The 27,201-nt window shown below is 47.6% G+C and overlaps 1 protein-coding gene across 1 annotated transcript in view; it reads right to left on the reverse strand.

Moving 5' to 3' along the window:
* Window positions 1-27,201, reverse strand: part of VPS52 (VPS52 subunit of GARP complex) — a gene marked incomplete at its 3' end in the record, with an annotated part of 27,352 nt that continues 151 nt past the window's right edge. Inside the window, exons 2-11 of the mRNA XM_064406366.1 lie at window positions 27,076-27,157; window positions 26,592-26,644; window positions 20,163-20,238; window positions 18,126-18,193; window positions 12,795-12,970; window positions 8,198-8,348; window positions 6,232-6,332; window positions 3,477-3,609; window positions 2,382-2,439; window positions 1-194 (exon numbers count right to left, since the gene is read on the reverse strand). Of these exons, the coding sequence (XP_064262436.1) occupies window positions 1-194; window positions 2,382-2,439; window positions 3,477-3,609; window positions 6,232-6,332; window positions 8,198-8,348; window positions 12,795-12,970; window positions 18,126-18,193; window positions 20,163-20,238; window positions 26,592-26,644; window positions 27,076-27,157 (1,092 nt within the window). The remainder of the gene's footprint in view (window positions 195-2,381; window positions 2,440-3,476; window positions 3,610-6,231; window positions 6,333-8,197; window positions 8,349-12,794; window positions 12,971-18,125; window positions 18,194-20,162; window positions 20,239-26,591; window positions 26,645-27,075; window positions 27,158-27,201) is intronic.

Genomic DNA, 27,201 nt, shown 5'->3' on the forward strand with positions numbered 1-27,201 from the left:
TCCCAGTCCCTCCCAAGTCCCTCCCAGTTTGTCCCAGTCCGTCCCAGTTTGCCCAGTCACCCTCTGGTCGCCCTTGGCGGCGGCGTGGGGGACGATGATGGGCGCCTCGAGCTCGGCGGGGCCGATGACGGCGCCGCGGTTGCCCAGCGTGAACACGGTGTTGCGGCTGCGCAGCGACGGCTTCGAGAAGAAACCTGCACGGGCAAAGTCAAGGAAAACGGCCCAAAAAGTGCCCCGAAATAGCCCAAAGTAGCCCCAAAAAATCATCCCAAAAATTCCACCCAAATTTAAAAAAAATCCATAAAAAAACCCCGCTAAAAATGAAGAAAAAACCGCAAAAAATCTCTCCAAAAATGTCCCAAAAAACTGCGAAAAAGTACAGAAAAAATCCTAAAAAGTCATTCCAAAAAATCATCCTGAGAAATCCCCAAAAAATCATCCCAAAAAACCCATTAAAAATCTCAAAAAATCCCCAAAAAATCATCCCAAGAAATTCTAAAAAATGCCCCAAAAAATCCCAAAAAACCCATAAAAATCCCAAAAAATCATCCCAAGGAATCCCCAAAAAATCATCCCCAAAAACCGCAAAAAAAAATCCCCAAAAATCATCCCAAAAAACCGCAAAAAAATCACCAAAAAATCATCCCAAAATGCCCATAAAAATCCCAAAAAAATCATCCTAAAAAACCCACAAAAATCCCCAAAAAATCATCCCAAAAACCCATAAAAATCCCCAAAAAATCATCCCAAGAAATCCTAAAAAATCCCCAGAAAATCATCCCAAAAAATCATTTCAAGAAATCCCAAAAAATCCAAAACAACCCCATTAAAAATAAAGAAAAAATGCAAAAAATCTCCCCAAAAACGTCCCAAAAAAAGGCGAAAAAATACAAAAAGAATCCCAAAAAATCATCCCAAAAAACTGCAAAAAAATAAAAAAAATCATCCCAAGAAATCCCCAAAAAATCATCCCAAAAAAACCCATAAAAATCCCCAAAAAAATTCATCCCAAAAAATCCATAAAAATCCCAAAAAAATCATCTCAAGAATTCCCCAAAAAATCCCCAAAAAATCTTCCCAAAAAACCCATAAAAATCCCATAAAAATCCCAAAAATCATCCCAAGAAATCCTAAAAAATCCCCAAAAAATCATCCCAAAAAACCCATAAAAATCCCCAAAAAATCATCCAAAGAAATCCCCAAAAAAATCATCCCAAGAAATTCCAAAAAATCCTCAAAAAATCATCCCAAAAAGCCCAAAAAATCCCCCAAAAATCATCCCAAGGAATCCCAAAAAATCCCCCCCAAAAAAATCCAGAAAAATCCCAACAAATCCTGAAAAATCATCTCAAAAATATCCAAAAAAGCCCAAAAATGATAAAAATTAAATTTTTTAAAAAGCCAAAAAAATATCCAAAAAAATCCCAAAAATTCATCCCCAAAATCCCCACAAAACCCAGAAAAATCCAAACAAATCCCGAAAAATCATCTGAAAAATATTTTTAAAAAGCTGAAAAATTATGAAATTTTTTTTTAGAAAATCCCAAAAAATTATCCCCCAAAAATCCCAAAAATACATCCCAAAAATCCAGAAAAATCCAAAGAAATCCCAAAAAATCATCTCAAAAAATCCAAAAAGCCCAAAAAATTATCCCCCAAAAATCCAGAAAAATCCAAAGAAATCCCAAAAAATCATCTCAAAAAATCCAAAAAGTAAAAAAAAAATTATCCCCCAAAAATGCAGAAAAATCGAAACAAATCCAAACAGATCCCAAAAAAATCCTCCCAAAAATATCAAAAAAAGCACCAAAATTATAAAAAAATTCAAAAATAATCCCAAATAATTATCCCAAAAAAATCCCAAAAATTCATCCCAAAAATCCAAAAAAAATCTAAAAAATCCCCGAAAAATCCAAAGAAATCCTGAAAAATCATCTGAAAAAATGCAAAAAAGCCCCCAAAAAATTATTAAAAAGAATTTTAAAAAAAAATCCCAAATAATTATCCCAAAAAAATTATTTAAAAAATTTTTAAAAAATCCCAAATAATTATCCCCAAAAAATCCCCAAATAATCCAGAAAAATCCCAGGAAAATCATCTCAAAAATATCCAAAATGCCGAAAAATTATAAAACAAAATTTAAAAAAAAAAACCCCAAAAAATTATCCCAAAAAATCCCAAAAATTCATCCCAAAAAATCCCCAAAAATCCAAACAAATCCCGAAAAATCATCTGAAAAAAAATTTTTAAAAGCTGAAAAAATTATGAATTTTTTTTTTAAAAAATCCCAAAAAATTATCCCCCAAAAAATCCCCAAAATCCATCCCCAAAATGCCCCAAAATGCCCAAAATTGGGGAATTTTGGGGGGCGTCTGGGATATCCTTCCTGGCCGTGTCCTCGACGCCCATGAGGTCGTCCTTCTCCGCCACCTCCTCGTACTGGGGGGAAAAAACGGCAAAATTTGGGAAATCCCTTTTTTTTTTTTTGCAATTCCATCCCAAATCCGCCTCAAAATGGCCAAAAACTCCCCCAAAACCCGGGATCAACCCCTCCCAAAAATCCCAAAAATTCCCCAAATTTCCCAAAATCCCAGCAAGGGCCTGACCAAAATCAGATTTTCTTGGGAATTTCAGGTAAAATCCACCAAAAAACGGCCAAAAACTCCCCCAAAACCGGGGATTAACCCCTCCCAAAATTCCCAAAAATTCCCAAAATTCCCCCAAAAATTCCCCAAAATTCCCCAAAATTCCCCAAATTCCCCAAAATCCCAACAAGGGCCCGACCAAAATCAGATTTTTTTTTTTTTTAATTCCAGGTAAAATCCACCCAAAAATGGCCAAAAACTCCCCCCAAACCCCCAAAACCAGGGATCAACCCCTCCCAAAATTCCCAAAAATTCCCCAAAATTCCCCAAAAAATTCCACAAAATTCCCAAAAATCCCCAAAATTCCCCACCTGGATCTTCATGAGACAACAAAATCAAGACCAAAATCTGATTTCTGGGGGGGGATTCCATCCCAAATCCACCCAAAAATGGCCAAAAACTCCCCCAAAAACCGGGATTAACCCCTCCCAAAATTTCAAAAAAATCCCAAAAATTCCCAAAAAAAATTCCCAAAAATTCCCCAAATTTCCCAAAATCCCAGCAAGGGCCCGACCAAAATCAGATTTTCTTGGGAATTTCAGGTAAAATCCACCAAAAAATGGCCAAAAACTCCCCCAAAACCCGGGATTAACCCCTCCCAAAATTCCCAAAAATTCCAAAAAAACTTCCCCAAAAAATTCCCAAAATCCCCAAAATCCCCCAAATTTCCCAAATTTCCCACCTGGAGCCACATGAGACAACAAAATTAAGACCAAAATCTGATTTTTTGGGGGGGATTTCTGGTAAAATCCACCCAAAACCGGCCAAAAACTCCCCCAAAACCCAGGACCAACCCCTCCCAAAATTCCCAAAAATTCCCGAATTTCCCACCTGGATCTTCATGAGGCGGGCGCTGTAGGATTTGAAGTAGGAGAAGTGCACGCGGCTCACGGTGTCCACGTAGTGATCGCGCAGCTCCTGCGCCGCCCCCCGCTCGTGCCCCAGCAGGAACTGGTAGAAAAACCTGGGATTTTGGGGAAATTTGGGGAAATTCCGGCATTTTGGGGATTTTGGGGAATTTTGGGGGATTTTTGGGTGGCAATCTGGGCATTTTTAAGGTAATTCCCAGGATTTTTGGGCAGGAATTTCACATTTTTGGGTGGAAATTTGAGAAGTTTTTCGAGTAATTCTGAGGATTTTTGGGCGGGAATTTGGGGATTTTTGGGCGGGAATTTTGGGAATTTTTGGGATAATTTCTAAGAATTTTGGGCAGGAATTTGGGGTTTTTGGGTCCCCCACAGGAGCCGGGATCGGGGCATTGACCCCGCAGCTCCTGCGCCGCCCCCGCTCGTGGCCCAGCAGGAACTGGGAGAAAAACCTGGGATTTCCGGAAATTTGGAGAAATTTGGGCATTTTTGGGATTTTCGGGATTTTTGGGAAGGGTTAATCCCGGTTTTTGGGGAGTTTTTTGGTCCTTTTTGGGTGGATTTGGGACGGAATCCCCACAGAAAACTCAATTTTGGTCTTAATTTTGTTGTCTCATGAAGGTCCAGGTGGGAAATTTTGGGCAATTTTGGGGGAAGTTTGGGGATTTTGGGTAATTTCAGTAATTTGGGGAGTTTCGGCAGGAATTTGGGGAGTTTTGGGCCAAAATTTGGGCAGTTTTAGCGGTAATTCCCCGGATTTTTGGGCAGGAATTTGGCATTTTTGGGTGGGAATTCAAGATTTTTTTTTTCGAGTAATTCCCGGGATTTTTGGGCAGGAATTTGGGGGTTTTTGGGTGGGAATTTTGGGAATTTTTGGGATAATTTCTAAGAATTTTGGGCAGGAATTTGGGGTTTTTGGGTCCCTCAGTGGAGCCGGGATCTGGGCATTGACCCCGCAGCTCCTGCGCCGCCCCCCGCTCGTGGCCCAGCAGGAACTGGGAGAAAAACCTGGGATTTGGGGAAATTTGGGGAATTTCGGGGAAATTCCAGCATTTTTGGGGATTTTGGGAATTTTGGGGAGGGAATTTGGGGATTTTTGGCAGGAATTCGGGGAGTTTTGGGCAGGAATTTGGGGATTTTTGAGTAACTCTGGGGATTTTTGGCTGGGAATATGGGATTTTTTTTGGAGTGATTCCCAGGATTTTTGGGCAGGAATTTGAGATTTTTGGGCAGGAATTTGGGGATTTTTTGGGGTAATTCCCAGGAATTTCAGACTGGGATTTTTGGGATTTTTTGGGGTAATTCCCAGGATTTTTGCGCAGGAATTTCACATTTTTGGGTGGGAATTTGAGATGTTTTTCAAGTAATTGCTGCGATTTTTGGGCAGGAATTTGAGGATTTTTGGGTGGCAATTTTGGGATTTTTTGGGGTCATCCCCAGGAATTTTGGGCAGGAATTTGGGGGTTTTGGGTCCCTCACTGGAGCCGGGATCTGGGCATTGACCCCGCAGCTCCTGCGCCAGCAGGAACTGGTAGGAAAACCTGGGATTTGGGGAAATTTGGGGAATTTCGGGCATTTTGGGGATTTTTGGGAATTTTTGGGGAGTTTTTGGTCCTTTTTGGGTGGATTTGGGATGGAATTCCCACAGAAAACTCAATTTTGGTCTTAATTTTGTTGTCTCATGAAGGTCCAGGTGGGAAATTTTGGGCAATTTTGGGGGAATTTTGGGATTTTGGGTAATTTCAGTAATTTGGGGATTTTCGGCAGGAATTTGGGGAGTTTTGGGCCAAAATTTGGACAGTTTTAGGGTAATTCCCCGGATTTTTGGGCAGGAATTTCACATTTTTGGGTGGAAATTTGAGAAGTTTTTCGAGTAATTCCCAGGATTTTTGAGCTGGGAATTTGGGGATTTTTGGGTGGGAATTTTGGGAATTTTTGGGATAATTTCTAAGAATTTTGGGCAGGAATTTGGGGTTTTTGGGTCCCTCAGTGGAGCCGGGATCTGGGCATTGACCCCGCAGCTCCTGCGCCAGCAGGAACTGGGAGAAAAACCTGGGATTTGGGGAAATTTGGGGAATTTCCGGCATTTTTGGGGATTTTGGGGAATTTTTGGGGAGTTTTTGGTCCTTTTTGGGTGGATTTGGGACGGAATTCCCACAGAAAACTCAATTTTGGTCTTAATTTTGTTGTCTCATGAAGGTCCAGGCGAGAAATTTTGGGCAATTTTGGGGGAATTTTGGGGAATTTTAGGGGATTTTGGGCAGGAATTTGAGGATTTTTTGGGATAATTCCCAGGAATTTTGAATTTTGGGCAGGAATTTGGGGATTTTTGGGCGAGAATTTTGGGATTTTTTGGGGTAATTCCTGGGATTTTTGGGTGGGAATTTGGGGATTTCTTTGGGGTAATTCCCAGGAATTTTGCGCAGGAATTTGAGGGGTTTTGGGAAGGAATTTTGGGATTTTTTTGGGGTCATTCCCAGGAATTTTGAGCAGGAATTTGGGGGTTTTGGGGCAGGAATTTGAGATTTTTTTTGGGCAGGAATTTGGGGATTTTTGGGCAGGAATTGGGGGGTTTTTGGGCAGGAATTGGGGGGTTTTTGGGCAGGAATTTGGGGATTTTTTGGCGGGAATTTGGGGATTTTTGGCCTAGGAATTAGGGGTTTTCTTGGGGTAATTCCTGGGATTTTTGGGCAGGAATTTGGGGATTTTTGGGTGCTCACTTGAACTTGAGCAGGGAGTTCTGCGGGATCTGGTAATTGGTCATCGGCTTCCGGAAGGAGAAAATCTTCTGCAGCACAAACTCCCGGATCTTCGTCACCGCCTGCCCAAAGGACGGGAAAAATCCGGGAAAATCCGGGAAAATTCCGGGAAAATTCGGGGAAAAATCGGGAAAAAATCAGGGAAAATTATGAGAAAATTCTGAGAAAATTCTGGGAAAATTCGGGGAAAGTTCAGGAAAAAATTCAGGGAAAATTCAGGAAAAAAATCAGGGAAAATTCAGGGAAAAAATTCAGGAATAAATCAGGGAAAACTCTGGGGAAAAAATCAGGGAAAATTCTGAGAAAATTATGGGAAAATTCTGGGAAAAAAATAGGGAAAGTTCAGGAAAAAATTCAGGGAAAAATCAGGGAAAATTCAGGAAAAAAAATCAGAAAAAATTCAGGAATAAATCAGGGAAAACTCTGGGGAAAAAAATCAGGGAAAATTCTGGGAAAATTCTGGGAAAGTTCAGGAAAAAATTCAGGGAAAAATCAGGAAAAAATCAGGGAAAATTCAGGGAAAATTCTGGGAAAATTCGGGGAAAAAAATAGGGAAAATTCAGGAAAAAATCTGTAAAAAATCTGGAAAAAAATCTGGGAAAGTTCTGTAATAATTTGGTTAAAAGTCTGTAAAAAAATCTGGAAAAATCTAGGAATTTTATGGCAAAATTCAGGGAAAATTCAGGGGAAAATTCAGGGAAAAAGCTGTAAAAAAATCTGGAAAAGTTCCGGAAAGATTCTGGGAAAATTCAAGGAAAATTCGGGGAAAAAAAGCAGGAAAAATACAGGAAAAATTCAGGGAAAAATCTGGAAAAAAAATCAGGAAAAATTCAGGGAAAATTCGGGGGAAATTCTGGGAAAAAATCAGGGAAAATTCAGGGAAAATTCTGGGAAAATTCTGGGAAAATTCAGGGATAATCTGGGGGAAATTCAGGAAAAAATGCAGGAAAAAATCTGAGAAAATTTTGGGGAAAATTCAGGGAAAATTTAGGAAAACATCTGGGAAAATTCAGTAAAAAAACTGGAAAATTCCAGGGAAAAATCAGGGAAATTCTGGGGAAAATCTAGAAAAATTCGGGGAAAATTCGAGGAAAAAAATCAGGGAAAATTCTGGAAAAAGTCTAGGAAATTTCTGGAGAAATTCATGGAAAATTTGGGGGAAAAATCAGGGAAAATTCAGGAAAAATTCGGGGGAAAATTCAGGAAAAAATTCAGGAAAAAATCTGGAAAAAACCTGGAAAACTGCAGGAAAAATTCTGGGAAAATTCTGGGAAAATTGGAGGGGAAAATCGGGGGAAATTCGGGAAAAATTCTGGAAAAATTCTGAGAAAAATCAGGGAAAATTCGGGGGGAAAATCGGGGGGAATTCAGGAAAAAGTCTGTAAAAATCTGGAAAAAATCAGGGAAAATTCAGGAAAACGTCAGGAAAAATTTAGGGAAAATTTCGGGATTTTGGGAATTGGGAGGGTCCCAGTTTGTCCCAGTTTTCCCAGGACCTTGTTTTGGGGAGGAATTCCCAAATTTTGGGATGGATTTGGGATAAAATCCCAGAAATCTCTGGGAATTTTTGGGCTGGGAATTTGGAGGTTTTTGGCAGGAATTTTGGGATTTTTGGACTGGCGATTGTGGGATTTTTGGGCTGGGAATTTGGGGGTTTTGGGCAGGAATTTTGGCATTTTTGGGCTGGGAATTTGGCGATTTTTGGGCAGGAATTTTGGGATTTTTGGGCTGGAAATTTGGGGGGTTTTGGGCAGGAATTTTGGGATATTTGAGCTGGAGATTCAGTGATTTTTCTGCAATTTTTAGGCTGAGAACTTTGGCATTTTTCCATTTTTCTGCCGGGAACGTGGGGATTTTTTTGCCTAACCGCTGGGAATTCGGGGCCGGGATTTTGGGGATTTTTGGGGTGAAATTCCCGGGATTTGACCTTGATGCGGAGGCGGTCGAGGACGTGCTGGACGTCGGCGCAGGCCAGCGTGTCGCGGAAGGCCTGCTCCTTCACCGCCGCCAGCTGCGCGTCCAGCGCCCGCAGCTGCGCCACGAACTCGGGCGACGTCACCGGCGCCTCCAGGATCACGCTGGGAGGGGAAAATGGGGAGAAAACAGGAAAAAAACGGGAAAAATATGTCAAAAAAATGGGAATTTTCCATCAAAATCCCATTGAAATCCATGGAAATCCAATGGAAATTTCAACAAAATGGCGTCCAGCGCCCGCAGCTGCGCCATGAACTCAGGGGAGGTCATCGGCGCCTCCAGGATCACGCTGGGAGGGGAAAATGGGGAGAAAACGGGAAAAAAACGTCAAAAAATGGTTATTTTCCATCAAAATCCCATGGAAATCCATGGAAATCCAATGGAAATGTCATCAAATGGCGTCCAGCGCCCACAGCTGCGCCACGAACTCGGGCGACATCACCGGCGCCTCCAGGATCACGCTGGCAGGGGAGAAAATGGGGAGAAAATATCAAAAATGGGAAAAATTGGTCAAAATTTCATCAAAATCCCATGGAAATCCATGGAAATCCAATGGAAATGTCATCAAAATGGCGTCCAGCGCCCGCAGCTGCGCCACGAACTCAGGGGAGGTCACCGGCGCCTCCAGGATCACGCTGGGAGGGGAAAATGGGGAGAAAATGGGAAAAAACAGGAAAAAACATCAAAAAATTGGAATTTCCCATTGAAATCCCATTGAAATCCCATGGAAATGGCGTCCAGCGCCCGCAGCTGCACCACGAACTCGGGGGGAGGTCACCGGCGCCTCCAGGATCACACTGGGGACAGAGAAATGGGGAAAAAAAGTCAAAAAATGGGGAAAAATGGCAAAATTCCCATGGAAATCCATGAAAAATGGGGAAAATCCATCGAAATTTCATCAAAATGGCGTCCAGCGCCCGCGGCTGCGCCATGAACTCAGGGGAGGTCATCGGCGCCTCCAGGATCACGCTGGGAGGGGAAAATGGGGAGAAAACGGGAAAAAACGGGAAAAATTGGTCAAAATTTCATCAAAATCCCATTGAAATCCATAGAAATCCAATGGAAATTTCATCAAAATGGCGTCCAGCACCCACAGCTGGGACAACGAACTCCGGCGACGTCACCGGCGCCTCCAGGATCACGCTGGGAGGGGAAAATGGGGAGAAAACGGGAAAAACCGGGAAAAATTGGTCAAAATTTCATCAAAATCCCATGGAAATCCATGGAAATCCAATGGAAATGTCATCAAAATGGCGTCCAGCGCCTGCAGCTGGGACACGAACTCGGGGGAGGTCACTGGAGCCTCCAGGATCACACTGGGAGGGGGAAAATGGGGAGAAAACGGGAAAAACCAGGAAAATTGGTCACAAAATGGGAATTTTCCACTGAAATCCCATTGAAATCCATTGAAATCCCATGGAAATCCCATGGAAATGGCGTCCAGCGCCCACAGCTGCGCCACGAACTCGGGGGAGGTCACCGGCGCCTCCAGGATCACGCTGGGAGGGGAAAATGGGGAGAAAACGGGAAAAAACGGGAAAAATTGGTCAAAATTTCATCAAAATCCCATGGAAATCCATGGAAATCCAATGGAAACTTCATCAAAATGGCGTCCAGCGCCCGCAGCTGCGCCACGAACTCAGGGGAGGTCATCGGCGCCTCCAGGATCACACTGGGAGGGAGAAATGGGGAGAAAACGTCAAAAATTGGGAAAAATGGGAAAAAATGGGAATTTTCCATTGAAATCCCATTGAAATCCCATTGAAATCCCATTAAAATCCCAGTGAAATGGCGTCCAGCGCCCGCAGCTGGGACACGAACTCCGGGGATGTCACCGGCGCCTCCAGGATCACGCTGGGAGGGGAAAATGGGGGGAAAACGGGAAAAAACAGGAAAATCGGTCAAAATTTCATCAAAATCCCATTGAAATCCATGGAAATCCCATGGAAACTTCATCAAAATGGCGTCTGGCCCCCGCGGCTGGGACACGAACTCCGGGGACGTCACCGGCGCCTCCAGGATCACACTGGGAGGGAGAAATGGGGAGAAAATATCAAAAAACGGGAAAAAATGGCAAAATTCCCATTGAAATCCATGGAAAAATGGGGAAAATCCAATGGAAATTTCATCAAAATGGCGTCCAGCGCCCGCGGCTGCGCCTCAAACTCGGGGGACATCACCGGGCCTCCAGGATCACGCTGGGAGGGGAAAATGGGGAAAAAACGGGAAAAAAATGGGAAAATCGGTCACAAAATCCCCTTTTTTCCCCCATTTTCCCACCTGATCACGTCGGGGGCACCACGAGCTCATCCAGCAGCCCCCGAGGCGCTCCCGGACCTGGCGGCGGTTGCGCAGCCGCAGGAAAAATCCCAACTGCTGCCCCCAAAATCCCAACTGCTGCCCCTAAAATCCCATTTTTTCGGGACTCTCCACCCCAAAATCCCAATTTTTGGGGGAATTCTCTCCTCACACCCCATTTTTGGTCTCTAAAACCCCATTTTTGGTCCTTAAAATCTCATTTTTGGTCCCTAAAATCCCATTTTTTGGCCCCTAAACCCCATTTTTTCACCCCTAAATCCCATTTTTTTTCCCCAAAATCCCATTTTTTCCCCCCAAATCGGATTTTTTCCCACCTGATCATGTCGGGGGCACCACGAGCTCGTCCAGCAGCCCCCGAGGCGCTCCCGGACCTGGCGCCGGTTGCGCAGCCGCAGCAAAAATCCCAATTGCTGCCCCCAAAATCCCTTTTTTTGGGACTTTTCACCCCAAATCCCATTTTTGGGGGAATTATCTCCCTAAATCCCACATTTTTGGTCTCTAAAATCCCATTGTTTGGGGTCAAAAATCCCATTTTTTTGGTCTCCAAGACCCCATTTTTGGTCCGTAAAGTCCCATTTTTGGTCCCTGAAATCCCATTTTTTGGTCTCTAAAACCCCGTTTTTTGGTCCCAAAATCCCGTTTTTTTTGCAATTTTCACCCGAAATCCCATTTTTTCCCCCAAAATCCCCTTTTCTCCCACCTGATCACATCGGGGGCACCACGAGCTCGTCCAGCAGCCCGCCCAGGCGCTCCCGGACCTGGCGCTGGTTCCTCAGCCACAGCCGCAGCAAAAATCCCAATTGCTGCCCCCAAAATCCCATTTTCTCCCCCCAAAATCCCTTTTTTTCAGGAATTTTCACCCCAAAATCCAATTTTTTTGGGAATTATTTCCCTAAATCCATTTTGGTCTCTAAAATCCCAATTTTGGGGGTCAAAAATCCATTTTTTGGTCTCCAAGACGCCATTTTTGGTCCGTAAAATCCCATTTTTGGTGCCTAAAATCCCATTTTTTGGTCTCCAAAACGCCGTTTTTTGCTCCCGAAATCCCGTTTTTTTTGCAATTTTCACCCGAAATCCCATTTTTTTTCCCCAAAATCCCCTTTTCTCCCACCTGATCACGTCGGGGGACACCACGAGCTCATCCAGCAGCCCCCGAGGCGCTCCCGGACCTGGCGCCGGTTGCGCAGCCGCAGCAAAAATCCCAATTGCTGCTCCCAAAATCCCTTTTTTTTGGGACTTTTCACCCCAAATCCCATTTTTGGGGGGAATTATCTCTCTAAATCCCATTTTGGTCTCTAAAATCCCATTTTTTGGGGTCTAAAATCCCATTTTTGGGGTCCAAAACCCCATTTTTGGTCTCTAAAACCCCATTTTTTGGTCCCGCAATCCCATTTTTTTTGCAATTTTCACCGGAAAATGCCATTTTTTCACCCCCAAATCCCTTTTTTTTTCCCCAAAACCCCATTTTTCCCCCCATTTTCCCACCTGATCATGTCGGGGGGCACGACGAGCTCGTCCAGCAGCCCCCGAGGCGCTCCCGGACCTGGTGCCGGTTCCGCAGCCGCAGCAAAAATCCCAATTGCTGCCCCCCAAAATCCCATTTTTTCAGGAATTTTCACCCCAAAATCCCATTTTTTTTGGGAATTATTTCCCTAAATCCCATTTTGGTCTCTAAAATCCCAATTTTGGGGGTCAAAAATCCCATTTTTTGGTCTCCAAGACCCCATTTTTGTTCCGTAATAAATCCCATTTTTGGTCCCTAAAATCCCCATTTTTTGGTCTCCAAAACGCCATTTTTTGCTCCCGAAATCCCGGTTTTTTTGCAATTTTCACCCGAAATCCCATTTTTTTTTCCCCAAAATCCCCTTTTCTCCCACCTGATCATGTCGGGGGCACCACGAGCTCATCCAGCAGCCCGCCCAGGCGCTCCCGGACCTGGCGCCGGTTGCGCAGCCGCAGCAAAAATCCCAATTGCTGCCCCCAAAATCCCTTTTTTTCGGGACTTTTCACCCCAAATCCCATTTTTTGGGGGAATTATCTCCCTAAATCCCATTTTGGTCTCTAAAATCCCATTTTTTGGGGTCTAAAATCCCATTTTTGGTGTCCAAAACCCCATTTTTGGTCCCGAAATCCCATTTTTTTTGCAATTTTCACCGGAAAATGCCATTTTTTCACCCCCCAAACCCCATTTTCTTTTCCCCAAAACCCCATTTTTTCCCCCATTTCCCCACCTGATCATGTCGGGGGGCACGACGAGCTCGTCCAGCAGCCCCCCGAGGCGCTCCCGGACCTCGCGGCGGTTCCGCAGCCGCAGGTTCATGGCCCCGGCCTGGCCCTGCAGCGCCCGGATCTCCCAGCTCAGCGAGCTCAGCGAGCTCTGGAACGAGCCCAGCATCTCCTCCATGCGCTGGGGACAATTTGGGGACATTTAGGGACAATTTGGGGACAATCTGTTTTTTTTCCCGGGGTTTTAGGGCTTTTTTTGGTGATTTTAGGGCAATTTTTGGCAATTTTACGGCATTTTTAGGGGATTTTTTAGCATTTTTGGGATTTTTGTGGCTTTTTTGGGGGGCTACCTGAGTGTATGGGGACTTTGGGGACATTTGGGGACAATTTGGGGACATTTGGGGACAATTTGGGGTTTTTTTCCCCAGGGTTTTAGGGCTTTTTTTGGCGATTTTAGGGCAATTTTTGGCAATTTTACGGCATTTTTAGGGGATTTTTTAGCTTTTCTTTGGGGTGTTGTGGCTTTTTTGGGGGTTTGGGGACATCTGGGACACTTGGGGACACTTTGGGGACAATTTGGGGTTTTTTCCCCGGGTTTTTTGGGCTTTTTTTGGTGATTTTAGGGCTTTTTTTTGGCCATTTTAGGGCGTTTTTATGGGATTTTTGTGCATTTTTGGGGGATTCGAGGTGGGTTTGGGGACATCTGGGACACTTGGGGACACTTTTGGGACACTTGGGGACATTTAGGGACATTTGGGGACATTTTGGGGCCATTTTTGGGACATTTAGGGACACTTGGGGACATTTTGGGACATTTTGGGGCAGTTTAGAGACATTTTGGGACATTTTGGGGCTGGGATCTCTCAGCTCAGCGAGCTCTGGAACGAGCCCAGCATCTCCTCCATGCGCTGGGGACAATTTGGGGGACATTTAGGGACAATTTGGGGACAATTTGGGGTTTTTATCCCGGGGTTTTAGGGCTTTTTTTGGCGATTTTAGGGCAATTTTTGGCAATTTTTCGGCATTTTTAGGGGATTTTTTAGCATTTTTGGGGATTTTTGTGGCTTTTTTTGGGGCTTCCTGAGTGTATGGGGACTTTGGGGACATTTGGGGACAATTTGGGGACATTTGGGGACAATTTGGGGTTTTTATCCCGGGGTTTTAGGGCTTTTTTTGGCGATTTTAGGGCAATTTTTGGCAATTTTTCGGCATTTTTAGGGGATTTTTTAGCATTTTTGGGGATTTTTGTGGCTTTTTTTGGGGCTTCCTGAGTGTATGGGGACTTTGGGGACATTTGGGGACAATTTGGGGACATTTGGGGACAATTTGGGGTTTTTTTCCCGGGGTTTTAGGGCTTTTTTTGGCGATTTTAGGGCAATTTTTGGCAATTTTACGGCATTTTTAGGGGATTTTTTAGCATTTTTGGGGATTTTTGTGGCTTTTTTGGGGGGCTTCCTGAGTGTATGGGGACTTTGGGGACATTTGGGGACAATTTGGGGACATTTGGGGACAATTTGGGGTTTTTATCCCGGGGTTTTAGGGCTTTTTTGGTGATTTTAGGGCAATTTTTGGCAATTTTACGGCATTTTTTGGGGATTTTTGTGGCTTTTTTGGGGGGCTTCCTGAGTGTATGGGGACTTTGGGGACATTTGGGGACAATTTGGGGACATTTGGGGACAATTTGGGGTTTTTTTCCCGGGGTTTTAGGGCTTTTTTTGGCGATTTTAGGGCAATTTTTGGCAATTTTTCGGCATTTTTAGGGGATTTTTTAGCTTTTCTTTTGGGTGTTGTGGCTTTTTTGGGGGTTTGGGGACATCTGGGACACTTGGGGACACTTTGGGGACAATTGGTGACATTTTGGGGACAATCTGGGGACATTTTGGGGTTTTTTCCTGGATTTTTTGGGCTTTTTTTGGCCATTTTAGGGCATTTTAGGGGATTTTTTAGAATATTTGGGGGATTTTTTTAGCATTTTTCCGGGTGTTGTGGCTTGTTTGGGGACATCTGGGACACTTGGGGACACTTTGGGGACATTTAGGGACACTTGGGGTTTTTATCCCGGGGTTTTAGGGCTTTTTTAGGGGGGGGTTTAGGGGATTTTTTAGCAGTTTTTGGGGATTTTTTAGCATTTTTTGGGGATGTTGTGGCTTTTTTGGGGGTTTGGGGACATCTGGGACACTTTGGGGACACTTTGGGGACACCTGGGGACACTTTGGGGACACTTTGGGGACACCTGGGGACACTCTGGGCACACCTGGTGCCATTTTGGGGCCATTTGGGGCCATTTTAGTGACATTTGGTGCCTTTTTGGGCCATTTTGGGGCCATTTGGTGCCACTTGGTGCCACTTTGGGGACACCTGGTGTCACTTGGGGACACTTTGGGGACACCTGGTGTCACTTGGGGACACTTTGGGGACACCTGGTGGCACTTGGGGACACTTGAGGCCACTCTGGTGCCATTTTGGGGCCATTTGGGGCCATTTTGGACCATTTTGGTGCCACTTGGTGCCACCTGGAGCCACTTGGGGACACTTTGGTGCCTCCTGGTGGCACCTGGTGACACTTTGGGGACACTTGGGGACACCTTGGGGACACCTGGTGCCATTTTGGGACCATTTGGGACCATTTTAGTGACATTTGGTGCCTTTTTGGGCCATTTTGGGGCCATTTTTGTGCCACTTGGGGACACTTTGGGGACACCTGGGGATACTTGGGGACACTTTGGGGACACCTGGTGGCACTTGGGGACACCTGGGGACACTTGAGACCACTCTGGTGCCATTTTGGGGCCATTTTGGTGACATTTGCTGCCTTTTGGGGCCATTTTGGGCCACCTGGAGCCACTTTGGTGACACCTGGTGGCACTTGGGGACACTTTGGGGACACCTGGGGACACTTTGGTGGCACCTGGGGACACTTGGGGACACCTGGGGACACTTTGGGGACACCTGGTGGCACTTGAGGCCACTCTGGTGCCATTTTGGGACCATTTGGGGCCATTTTAGTGACATTTGGTACCTTTTTGGGCCATTTTGGGCCATTTTTGTGCCACTTGGGGACACTTTGGGGACACTTGGGGACACCTGGGGACACTTGGGGACACTTTGGGGACACTTTGGGGACACTTTGGGGACACCTGGTGGCACTTGGGGACACCTGGGGACACTTGAGACCACTCTGGTGCCATTTTGGGACCATTTGGGGCCATTTTTGTGCCACTTGGGGACACTTTGGGGACACTTTGGTGCCATTTTGGGACCATTTTGTGACATTTGGTGCCTTTTGGGCCACCTGGAGCCACTTTGGTGACACCTGGTGGCACTTGGGGACACCTTGGGGACACCCGGTGGCACTTGAAGCCACTCTGGTGCCATTTTGGGGCCGTCTGGGGCCATTTTAGTGACATTTGGTGCCTTTTGGGGCCCTTTTGGAGCCATTTGGTGCCACCTGGAGCCACTTTGGGGACACCTGGTGTCACTTGGGGACACTTTGGGGACACCTGGTGGCACTTGGGGACACTTGAGGCCACTCTGGTGCCATTTTGGGGCCATTTGGGGCCATTTTGGACCATTTTGGTGCCACTTGGTGCCACCTGGAGCCACTTGGGGACACTTTGGTGCCTCCTGGTGGCACCTGGTGACACTTTGGGGACACTTGGGGACACCTTGGGGACACCTGGTGGCACTTGGTGGCACCTGGGGACACTTTGGGGACACCCGGTGGCACTTGAAGCCACTCTGGTGCCATTTTGGGACCATTTGGGGCCATTTTAGTGACAATTTGGTGCCTTTGGGGGCCATTTTGGACCATTTTTGTGCCACTTGGGGACACTTTGGGGACACCTGGGTACACTTGGGGACACCTGGGGACACTTGGGGACACTTTGGGGACACCTGGTGGCACTTGGGGACACCTGGGGACACTTGAGACCACTCTGGTGCCATTTTGGGACCATTTGGGGCCATTTTTGTGCCACTTGGGGACACTTTGGGGACACTTTGGTGCCATTTTGGGACCATTTTGTGACATTTGGTGCCTTTTGGGCCACCTGGAGCCACTTTGGTGACACCTGGTGGCACTTGGTGACACTTTGGGGACACCTGGGGACACTTTGGGGACACCTGGTGCCATTTTGGGGCCATCTGGGGCCATTTTAGTGACATTTGGTGCCTTTTGGGGCCCTTTTGGAGCCATTTGGTGCCACCTGGAGCCACTTTGGGGACACCTGGTGACACTTGGTGATACTTTGGGGACACTTTGGGGACACTTGGTGGCACTTGGGGGACACCTGGTGACACTTGAGGCCACTCTGGTGCCATTTTGGGGCCATTTTGGTGACATTTGCTGCCTTTTGGGGCCATTTTGGGCCACCTGGAGCCACTTTGGTGACACCTGGTGGCACTTGGGGACACTTTGGGGACACCTGGGGACACTTTGGTGGCACCTGGGGACACTTTGGGGACACCTGGGGTCACCTGGGGACACCTGGGGACACCTTGGGCACACCTGGTGCCATTTTGAGACCATTTTGGGGCCATTTTGGTGACATTTGGTGCCTTTTTGGGCCATTTTGGGCCATTTTTGTGCCACTTGGGGACACTTTGGGGACACTTTGGGGACACCTGGTGGCACTTGGGGACACTTTGGGGACACCCGGTGGCACTTGAGGCCACTCTGGTGCCATTTTGGGACCATTTGGGGCCATTTTAGTGACATTTGGTGCCTTTTGGGGCCCTTTTGGGGCCATTTGGTGCCACCTGGAGCCACTTTGGGGACACCTGGGGACAGCTGGGGACAGCTGGGGACACTTTGGGGACACCTGGTGCCATTTTGGAACCATTTGGGACCATTTCAGTGACATTTGGTGCCTTTTTGGGCCATTTTGGGCCATTTTTGTGCCACTTGGTGCCACTTTGGGGACACCTGGGGACACTTTGGGGACACCTGGGGACACTTTGGGGACACTTGAGGCCACTCTGGTGCCATTTTGGGACCATTTGGGGCCATTTTGGGGCCATTTTTGTGCCACTTGGGGACACTTTGGGGACACCTGGTGACACCTGCTGGCACCTGGGGACACCTTGGGCACACCTGGTGCCATTTTGAGACCATTTTGGGGCCATTTTAGTGACATTTGGTGCCTTTTTGGGCCATTTTGGACCATTTTTGTGCCACTTGGGGACACTTTGGGGACACCTGGTAGCACCTGGGGACACTTTGGTGTCACTTGGGGACACTTGGGGACACTTTGGGGACACCTGGTGGCACCTGGGGACACTTTGGTGTCACTTGGGGACACTTGGGGACACTTTGGGGACACTGGGAGCACACTCACCTCGAGGATGGCGTCGCAGGCGCTGATCTGGTTGTGCAGCTCGGCGATGTTCTCGCTCTCCCGGATGTCTGCGGGGTCAAGGGACACTGGGGACACCTTGGGGACACCTTGGGGACACCTTGGGGACACCACGGGGACACCTTGGGGACACCTTGGGGACACTTTGGGGACATTTCTGGGGATTTGGGGACAGTTTGGGTAAAGTTTTTTTGGGGATTTGGGGCCATTTCTGAGGGATTTTTGGGGGCTGGGGACATTTTGGGGACACTGGGACACCTTGGGGACACCTTGGGGACACCTGGGGACACCTTGGGGATACTTTGGGGACACTTGGGGACAGTTTGGGGACATTTTTGGGGACATTCTTGGGGGTTTGGGGACACTTTAGGGACAAATGCAGAGAATTTGGCGCCAAATTTTGCGATTTTGGTGCCAAATTTTGGGATTTTCAGGGATTTCACCCTTGGGGACACTTGGGGACACTTTTTGGGGACACTTTTTGGGGACGTTTTTGGGACACTTGTAGAGAATTTGGTGCCAAATTTTGCAATTTTTCCTGCTAAATTTTGGGATTTTGGTGTCAAATTTTGGGATTTTTAGGGATTTCACCCTCAGGGACACCTTGGGGACACCTTGGGGACATCTGGGGACATTTTTGGGGGATCTGGGGACACTTTGGGGACACCTTGAGGACACTAGGGGACGCCTTGGAGACACCTTGGGGACAATCAGGGACACTTTGGGGACACTTGGGGACAGTTTGGGGACATTTTTGGGGGTTTGGGGACACTTTAGGGACAATTGCAGAGAATTTGGCGCCAAATTTTGAGACTTTGGCGGCAAATTTTGGGAATTTTGGAGATTTCACTCTTGGGGACACCTTGGGGACACTTGGGGACACCTTGGGGACACTTTTTGGGGACATTTTTGGGGTTTTGGGGACACTTGCAGAGAATTTGGGGCCAAATTTTGCAATTTTGATGCCTCATTTGGGGGTTTTGATGCCAAATTTGGGGGTTTTGGTGCCAAATTTTGGGAATTTTGGGGATTTCACCCTTGGGGACACCTTGGGGACACTTGGGGACAGTTTGGGAAGTTTTTTTGGGTTTTGGGGGCATTTTTGGGGACATTTCTGGGGATTTGCAGATACTTTGAGGACAATTAAACAGAAATTGGTGCCAAATTTTGCCATTTTGGTGCCAAATTTTGGGAATTTTGGGGATCTCCCCCTCAGGGACACCCTGGGGACACTCGGTGACACCCTGGTGACCCTTGGGGACGTTTTTTGGGGACATTTTTGGGAGTTTTGGGGACGATTGCAGAGATATTGCTGCCAAATTTTGAGATTTTGATGCCAAATTTTGCAACTTTGGTGCCAAATTTTGGGATTTTGGTGCCAAATTTTGGGATTTTCTGGGATTTCACCCTTGGGGACGTTTTTGGGGACACTTGGGGACAGTTTGGGAAGTGTTTTGGGGACATTTTTGGGGTTTTGGGGACACTTTGAGGACAATTGCAGAGCATTTGGTGCCAAATTTTGGGATTTTTGTGCCAAATTTGGGGAATTTTGGGGATTTCACCCTTGGGGACACCTTGGGGACACCTGGCGACAGTTTGGGGACACCTTGGGGACCCTTGGGGACACTTTTTGGGGACATTTTTGGGGCTTTGAGAACAATTGCAGAGAATTTGGGGCCAAATTTTGCAATTTTGATGCCTAATTTGGGGATTTTGGTGCCAAATTTTGGGAATTTCGGGAATTTCACCCTTGGGGACACCCTGGAGGCAGCTGGGGACACCTTGGGGACACTCAGGGACACTTTTTGGGGGACATTTTGGGGGTTTTGAGGACAACTGCAGAGAATTTGGTGCCAAATTTTGTGATTTTGATGCCTAATTTGAGGATTTTGGGTGCCAAATTTGGGGATTTCTGTGCCAAATTTTGGGATTTTTGGGGATTCCCCCCCGGGGACACCCTGGGGACCCTTGGGGACAGTTTGGGGACAGTTTGGGGACCCCTGGGGACAGGTTGGATACAGTCCTGGATGGAGGCCCTCTCCACCTCCTGCAGCTCCAGCTCCACCTGGCGCGAGTACAGCCGCAGGTCCACGCCCTGCAACGGCAACGGGGACATTTGGGGACATTTGGGGACATTTTGGGAAAATTTGGGGACATTTTGGGAAAATTTGGGGACATTTCAGTGACATTTGGGGAGTTTTGGGGCCATTTTGGGGAGTTTTGGGGCTGTTTTGGGACATTTTGGGGCACCTTGGGGACATTTGGGGACATTTTGGGGACATTTGGGGACATTTTGGGAAAATTTGGGGACATTTCAGTGACATTTGGGGCCATTTTGGGGAGTTTTGGGGAGTTTTGGGGCTGTTTTGGGACATTTTGGGGCACCTTGGGGACACTTTGGGGACATTTGGGGACATTTGGGGACATTTTGGGAAAATTTGGGGACATTTCAGTGACATTTGGGGAGTTTTGGGGCCATTTTGGGGAGTTTTGGGGCTGTTTTGGGACATTTTGGGGCACCTTGGGGACACTTTGGGGACACTTTGGGGACATTTGGGGACACTTGGGGACACTTTGGGGACATTTTGGGAAAATTTGGGGACATTTCAGTGACATTTGGGGCCATTTTGGGGCCATTTGGGGGAGTTTTGGGGCTGTTTTGGGACATTTAGGGGCACCTTGGGGACATTTGGGGACATTTGGGGACATTTTGGGAAAATTTGGGGACATTTTGGGAAAATTTGGGGACATTTCAGTGACATTTGGGGAGTTTTGGGGCCATTTTGGGGAGTTTTGGGGCTGTTTTGGGACATTTTGGGGCACCTTGGGGACACTTTGGGGACACTTTGGGGACATTTGGGGACACTTGGAGACACTTTGGGGACATTTTGGGGACATTTTGGGAAAATTTGGGGACATTTCAGTGACATTTGGGGCCATTTTGGGGCCATTTGGGGGAGTTTTGGGGCTGTTTTGGGACATTTAGGGGCACCTTGGGGACATTTGGGAAAATTTGGGGACATTTTGGGAAAATTTGGGGACATTTTGGGAAAATTTGGGGACATTTCAGTGACATTTGGGGAGTTTTGGGGCCATTTTGGGGAGTTTTGGGGCTGTTTTGGGACATTTTGGGGCACCTTGGGGACACTTTGGGGACATTTTGGGGACATTTGGGGACATTTTGGGAAAATTTGGGGACATTTCAGTGACATTTGGGGCCATTTTGGGGAGTTTTGGGGAGTTTTGGGGCTGTTTTGGGACATTTTGGGGCACCTTGGGGACACTTTGGGGACATTTGGGGACACTTGGGGACACTTTGGGGACATTTTGGGGACATTTTGGGAAAATTTGGGGACATTTCAGTGACATTTGGGGCCATTTTGGGGCCATTTGGGGGAGTTTTGGGGCTGTTTTGGGACATTTAGGGGCACCTTGGGGACATTTGGGGACATTTGGGGACATTTTGGGGACACTTTGGGGACATTTTGGGGACATTTGGGGACATTTCAGTGATATTTGGGGAGTTTTGGGGCCATTTTGGGGAGTTTTGGGGCTGTTTTGGGACATTTTGGGGACATTGGGGACACTTGGGGACATTTGGGGAAAATTTGGGGACATTTCAGTGACATTTGGGGTCATTTTGGGGCCATTTTGGGGGGTTTTGGGGCCATTTGGGGGTTGTTTTGGGACACCTTGGGGACATTGGGGACACTTTGGGGACATTTGGGGACATTTGGGGACATTTTGGGAAAATTTGGGGACATTTCAGTGACATTTGGGGCCATTTTGGGGACATTTTGGGGAGTTTTGGGGCTGTTTTGGGACATTTTGGGGCACCTTGGGGACACTTTGGGGACACTTGGAACACTTGGGGACACTTTGGGACACTATTGGGACACTTGGGGGCACTTTGGGGACATTTCAGTGACATTTGGGGCCATTTTGGGGAGTTTTGGGGAGTTTTGGGGCTGTTTTGGGACATTTAGGGGCACCTTGGGGACACTTTGGGGACACTTGGAACACTTGGGGACACTTTGGGACACTTTTGGGACACTTGGGGGCACTTTGGGGACATTTCAGTGACATTTGGGGTCATTTTGGGGAGTTTTGGGACAGTTTGGGGACACCTGGGGACACTTTAGGGACATTTGGGGACACTTTGGGAAAATTTGGTGACATTTCAGTGACATTTGGGGCCATTTGGGGAGTTTTGGGGCTGTTTTGGGACATTTTGGGGCACCTTGGGGACACTTTGGGGACACTTGGAGACACTTTGGGGACATTTTGGGGACATTTTGGGAAAATTTGGGGACATTTCAGTGACATTTGGGGAGTTTTGGGGCCATTTTGGGGAGTTTTGGGGCTGTTTTGGGACATTTTGGGGCACCATGGGGACACTTGGGGACATCTTGGGGACATTTCGGGAAAATCTGGGGACATTTCAGTGACATTTGGGGCCATTTTGGGGAGTTTTGGGGCCATTTGGGGGAGTTTTGGGACATTTTGGGGAGTTTTGGGACACTTTGGAGACACTTGGGGACACTTTGGGGCCATTTCAGTGACATTTGGGGCCATTTTGGGGAGTTTTGGGGCCATTTGGGGGAGTTTTGGGGCTGTTTTGGGACATTTTGGGACACCTTGGGGACATTGGGGACACTGGGGACACTTTGGGGACACTTGGGGACATTTCAGTGACATTTGGGGTCATTTTGGGGCCATTTTGGGGGGTTTTGGGGCCATTTGGGGGTTGTTTTGGGACACCTTGGGGACATTGGGGACACTTTGGGGACATTTGGGGACATTTGGGGACATTTTGGGAAAATTTGGGGACATTTCTGTGACATTTGGGGACATTTTGGGGCAATTTTGGGGAGTTTTGGGGCTGTTTTGGGACATTTAGGGGCACCTTGGGGACACTTTGGGGACACTTGGAACACTTGGGGACACTTTGGGACACTTTTGGGACACTTGGGGGCACTTTGGGGACATTTCAGTGACATTTGGGGTCATTTTGGGGAGTTTTGGGACAGTTTGGGGACACCTGGGGACACTTTAGGGACATTTGGGGACACTTTGGGAAAATTTGGTGACATTTCAGTGACATTTGGGGCCATTTGGGGAGTTTTGGGGCTGTTTTGGGACATTTTGGGGCACCTTGGGGACACTTTGGGGACACTTGGAGACACTTTGGGGACATTTTGGGGACATTTTGGGAAAATTTGGGGACATTTCAGTGACATTTGGGGAGTTTTGGGGCCATTTTGGGGAGTTTTGGGGCTGTTTTGGGACATTTTGGGGCACCTTGGGGACACTTGGAACACTTTGGGGACACTTTGGGACACCTGGGGACACTTGGGGGCACTTGGGGACACTTTGGGGACATTTGGGGACACTTGGGGACACTTGGAGACACTTTGGGGACATTTTGGGGACATTTTGGGAAAATTTGGGGACATTTCAGTGACATTTGGGGCCATTTTGGGGCCATTTGGGGGACTTTTGGGGCTGTTTTGGGACATTTAGGGGCACCTTGGGGACATTTGGGGACATTTGGGGACATTTTGGGGACACTTTGGGGACATTTGGGGACATTTCAGTGACATTTGGGGAGTTTTGGGGCCATTTTGGGGAGTTTTGGGGCTGTTTTGGGACATTTTGGGGACACCTGGGGACACTTGGGGACATTTGGGGAAAATTTGGGGACATTTCAGTGACATTTGGGGTCATTTTGGGGCCATTTTGGGGGGTTTTGGGGCCATTTGGGGGTTGTTTTGGGACACCTTGGGGACATTGGGGACACTTTGGGGACATTTGGGGACATTTGGGGACATTTTGGGAAAATTTGGGGACATTTCTGTGACATTTGGGGCCATTTTGGGGCAATTTTGGGGAGTTTTGGGGCTGTTTTGGGACATTTAGGGGCACCTTGGGGACACTTTGGGGACACTTGGAACACTTGGGGACACTTTGGGACACTTTTGGGACACTTGGGGGCACTTTGGGGACATTTCAGTGACATTTGGGGTCATTTTGGGGAGTTTTGGGACAGTTTGGGGACACCTGGGGACACTTTAGGGACATTTGGGGACACTTTGGGAAAATTTGGTGACATTTCAGTGACATTTGGGGCCATTTGGGGAGTTTTGGGGCTGTTTTGGGACATTTTGGGGCACCTTGGGGACACTTTGGGGACACTTGGAGACACTTTGGGGACATTTTGGGGACATTTTGGGAAAATTTGGGGACATTTCAGTGACATTTGGGGAGTTTTGGGGCCATTTTGGGGAGTTTTGGGGCTGTTTTGGGACATTTTGGGGCACCATGGGGACACTTGGGGACATTGGGGACACTTTGGGGACATTTTGGGAAAATTTGGGGACATTTCAGTGACATTTGGGGAGTTTTGGGGCCATTTTGGGGAGTTTTGGGGCTGTTTTGGGACATTTTGGGGCACCATGGGGACACTTGGGGACATCTTGGGGACATTTCGGGAAAATCTGGGGACATTTCAGTGACATTTGGGGCCATTTTGGGGAGTTTTGGGGCCATTTGGGGGAGTTTTGGGACATTTTGGGGAGTTTTGGGACACTTTGGAGACACTTGGGGACACTTTGGGGACATTTCAGTGACATTTGGGGCCATTTTGGGGCAACTTTGGGGAGTTTTGGGGCTGTTTTGAGACATTTTGGGGCACCTTGGGGACATTGGGGACACTTGGGGACACTTGGGGACACTTTGGGGACACTTGGGGACACTTTGGGGACACTTGGGGACAATTTGGTGACATTTTAGTGACTTTTGGGGCCATTTGGGGGCAATTTTGGGGCCATTTTGGGGAGTTTTGGGGCCATTTGGGGGAGTTTTGGGGCTGTTTTGGGACATTTTGGGACACCTTGGGGACATTGGGGACACTGGGGACACTTTGGGGACACTTGGGGACATTTCAGTGACATTTGGGGTCATTTTGGGGCCATTTTGGGGGGTTTTGGGGCCATTTGGGGGTTGTTTTGGGACACCTTGGGGACATTGGGGACACTTTGGGGACATTTGGGGACATTTGGGGACATTTTGGGAAAATTTGGGGACATTTCTGTGACATTTGGGGACATTTTGGGGCAATTTTGGGGAGTTTTGGGGCTGTTTTGGGACATTTAGGGGCACCTTGGGGACACTTTGGGGACACTTGGAACACTTGGGGACACTTCGGGACACTATTGGGACACTTGGGGGCACTTTGGGGACATTTCAGTGACATTTGGGGTCATTTTGGGGAGTTTTGGGACAGTTTGGGGACACCTGGGGACTCTTTAGGGACATTTGGGGACACTTTGGGAAAATTTGGTGACATTTCAGTGACATTTGGGGCCATTTGGGGAGTTTTGGGGCTGTTTTGGGACATTTTGGGGCACCTTGGGGACACTTTGGGGACACTTGGAGACACTTTGGGGACATTTTGGGGACATTTTGGGAAAATTTGGTGACATTTCAGTGACATTTGGGGCCATTTGGGGAGTTTTGGGGCTGTTTTGGGACATTTTGGGGCACCTTGGGGACACTTGGGGACATTTAGGGACATTTTGGGGACATTTTGGGAAAATTTGGGGACATTTCAGTGACATTTGGGGCCATTTTGGGGCCATTTTGGGGAGTTTTGGGGCTGTTTTGGGACATTTTGGGGAGTTTTGGGGACACTTGGGGACATTGGGGACATTTGGGGACACTTTGGGAAAATTTGGGGACATTTCAGTGACATTTGGGGCCATTTTGGGACCATTTTGGGGAGTTTTGGGGCTGTTTTGGGACATTTAGGGGCACCTTGGGGACATTTGGGGACACTTGGAACACTTGGGGACACTTTGGGACACTATTGGGACACTTGGGGACATTTTGGAGACACTTTGGGGACACTTGGGGACACTTGGGGACACTTGGGGGACATTTGGGGACATTTGGGGACATTTCAGTGACATTTGGGGAGTTTTGGGGCCATTTTGGGGAGTTTTGGGGCTGTTTTGAGACATTTTGGGGCATTTGGAGACATTGGGGACACCTGGGGACACTTTGAGGACACTTTGAGGACACTTTGGGGACACTTTGGGGACACTTTGGGGACACTTGGGGACATTTGGGGACATTTCAGTGACATTTGGGGCCATTTTGGGGCCATTTTGGGGAGTTTTGGGGCCATTTTGGGGAGTTTTGGGGCCATTTGGTGGCACCTTGGGGACACCTGGGGACATTTTGGGACATTTTTGGGCCATTTTGGGACAATTTGGGGCCATTTCAGTGACACTTGGGGACATCTGGAAACATTTGAGGCCACTCTGGTGCCATTTTAGTGGCATCTGGCACCGTTTTATGACACCTGGGGACACTTTGGTGACACCTGGGGCCATTTTGGGGCCATTTTGGGTGATTTTGGGGTGATTTTGGGGAGGAGCCACTCACGGTCTGCAGCGCCTCCTGCACCAGGGCGTCCTCCAGGTTCTCCTGGATGTGCACTGGGAAAAACGGGGGGAAAATGGAAAAAATTGAGGGAAAAATGGGAAAAAAATTGGAAAAATGGAAAAAATTGGGAAAAATCAGGAAAAAAATGGGAAAAAAGGGGCGGAATTGGGAAGTATCCCCCCCTCAGTTCCGCCCAAATGGTTCAGTCCGGCCAGGCCACGCCTCCTCCCACAGGCCACGCCCCCTCCATTGCCGGCAATGAGCCCTCAGGGTGACAGATGCATCCATATAAGGGCATGGCCACGCCCCCATCAGGCTGCCCTCACACAAATAAGGTAAAAGCCACGCCCCCTTGCAACCCCCAGCCATTTGACCACGCCCACTTTACCTACAGGCCCCACCCCTCTCGCCTGTCACCTGTCAGGCCCCGCCCCCTCATTAAGCGTTAATTAACCCGCCCATTTAATGGCCCCGCCCCTCTCACCATCCACCTCCTCCAGCTCCGCCCCCTCCAGGTCCAGCTCCGCCTCCAGCTCCGCCTCCAGCGGCGCCTCCATCGCCGCCACCTGCGGCACAACCGCCTCAGTAACGGCCGCGCCCCCTCCGCCAT

Source organism: Passer domesticus, unplaced genomic scaffold (assembly GCF_036417665.1).
Source record: "Passer domesticus isolate bPasDom1 unplaced genomic scaffold, bPasDom1.hap1 HAP1_SCAFFOLD_216, whole genome shotgun sequence".
NCBI classification, from domain to species: domain Eukaryota; kingdom Metazoa; phylum Chordata; class Aves; order Passeriformes; family Passeridae; genus Passer; species Passer domesticus.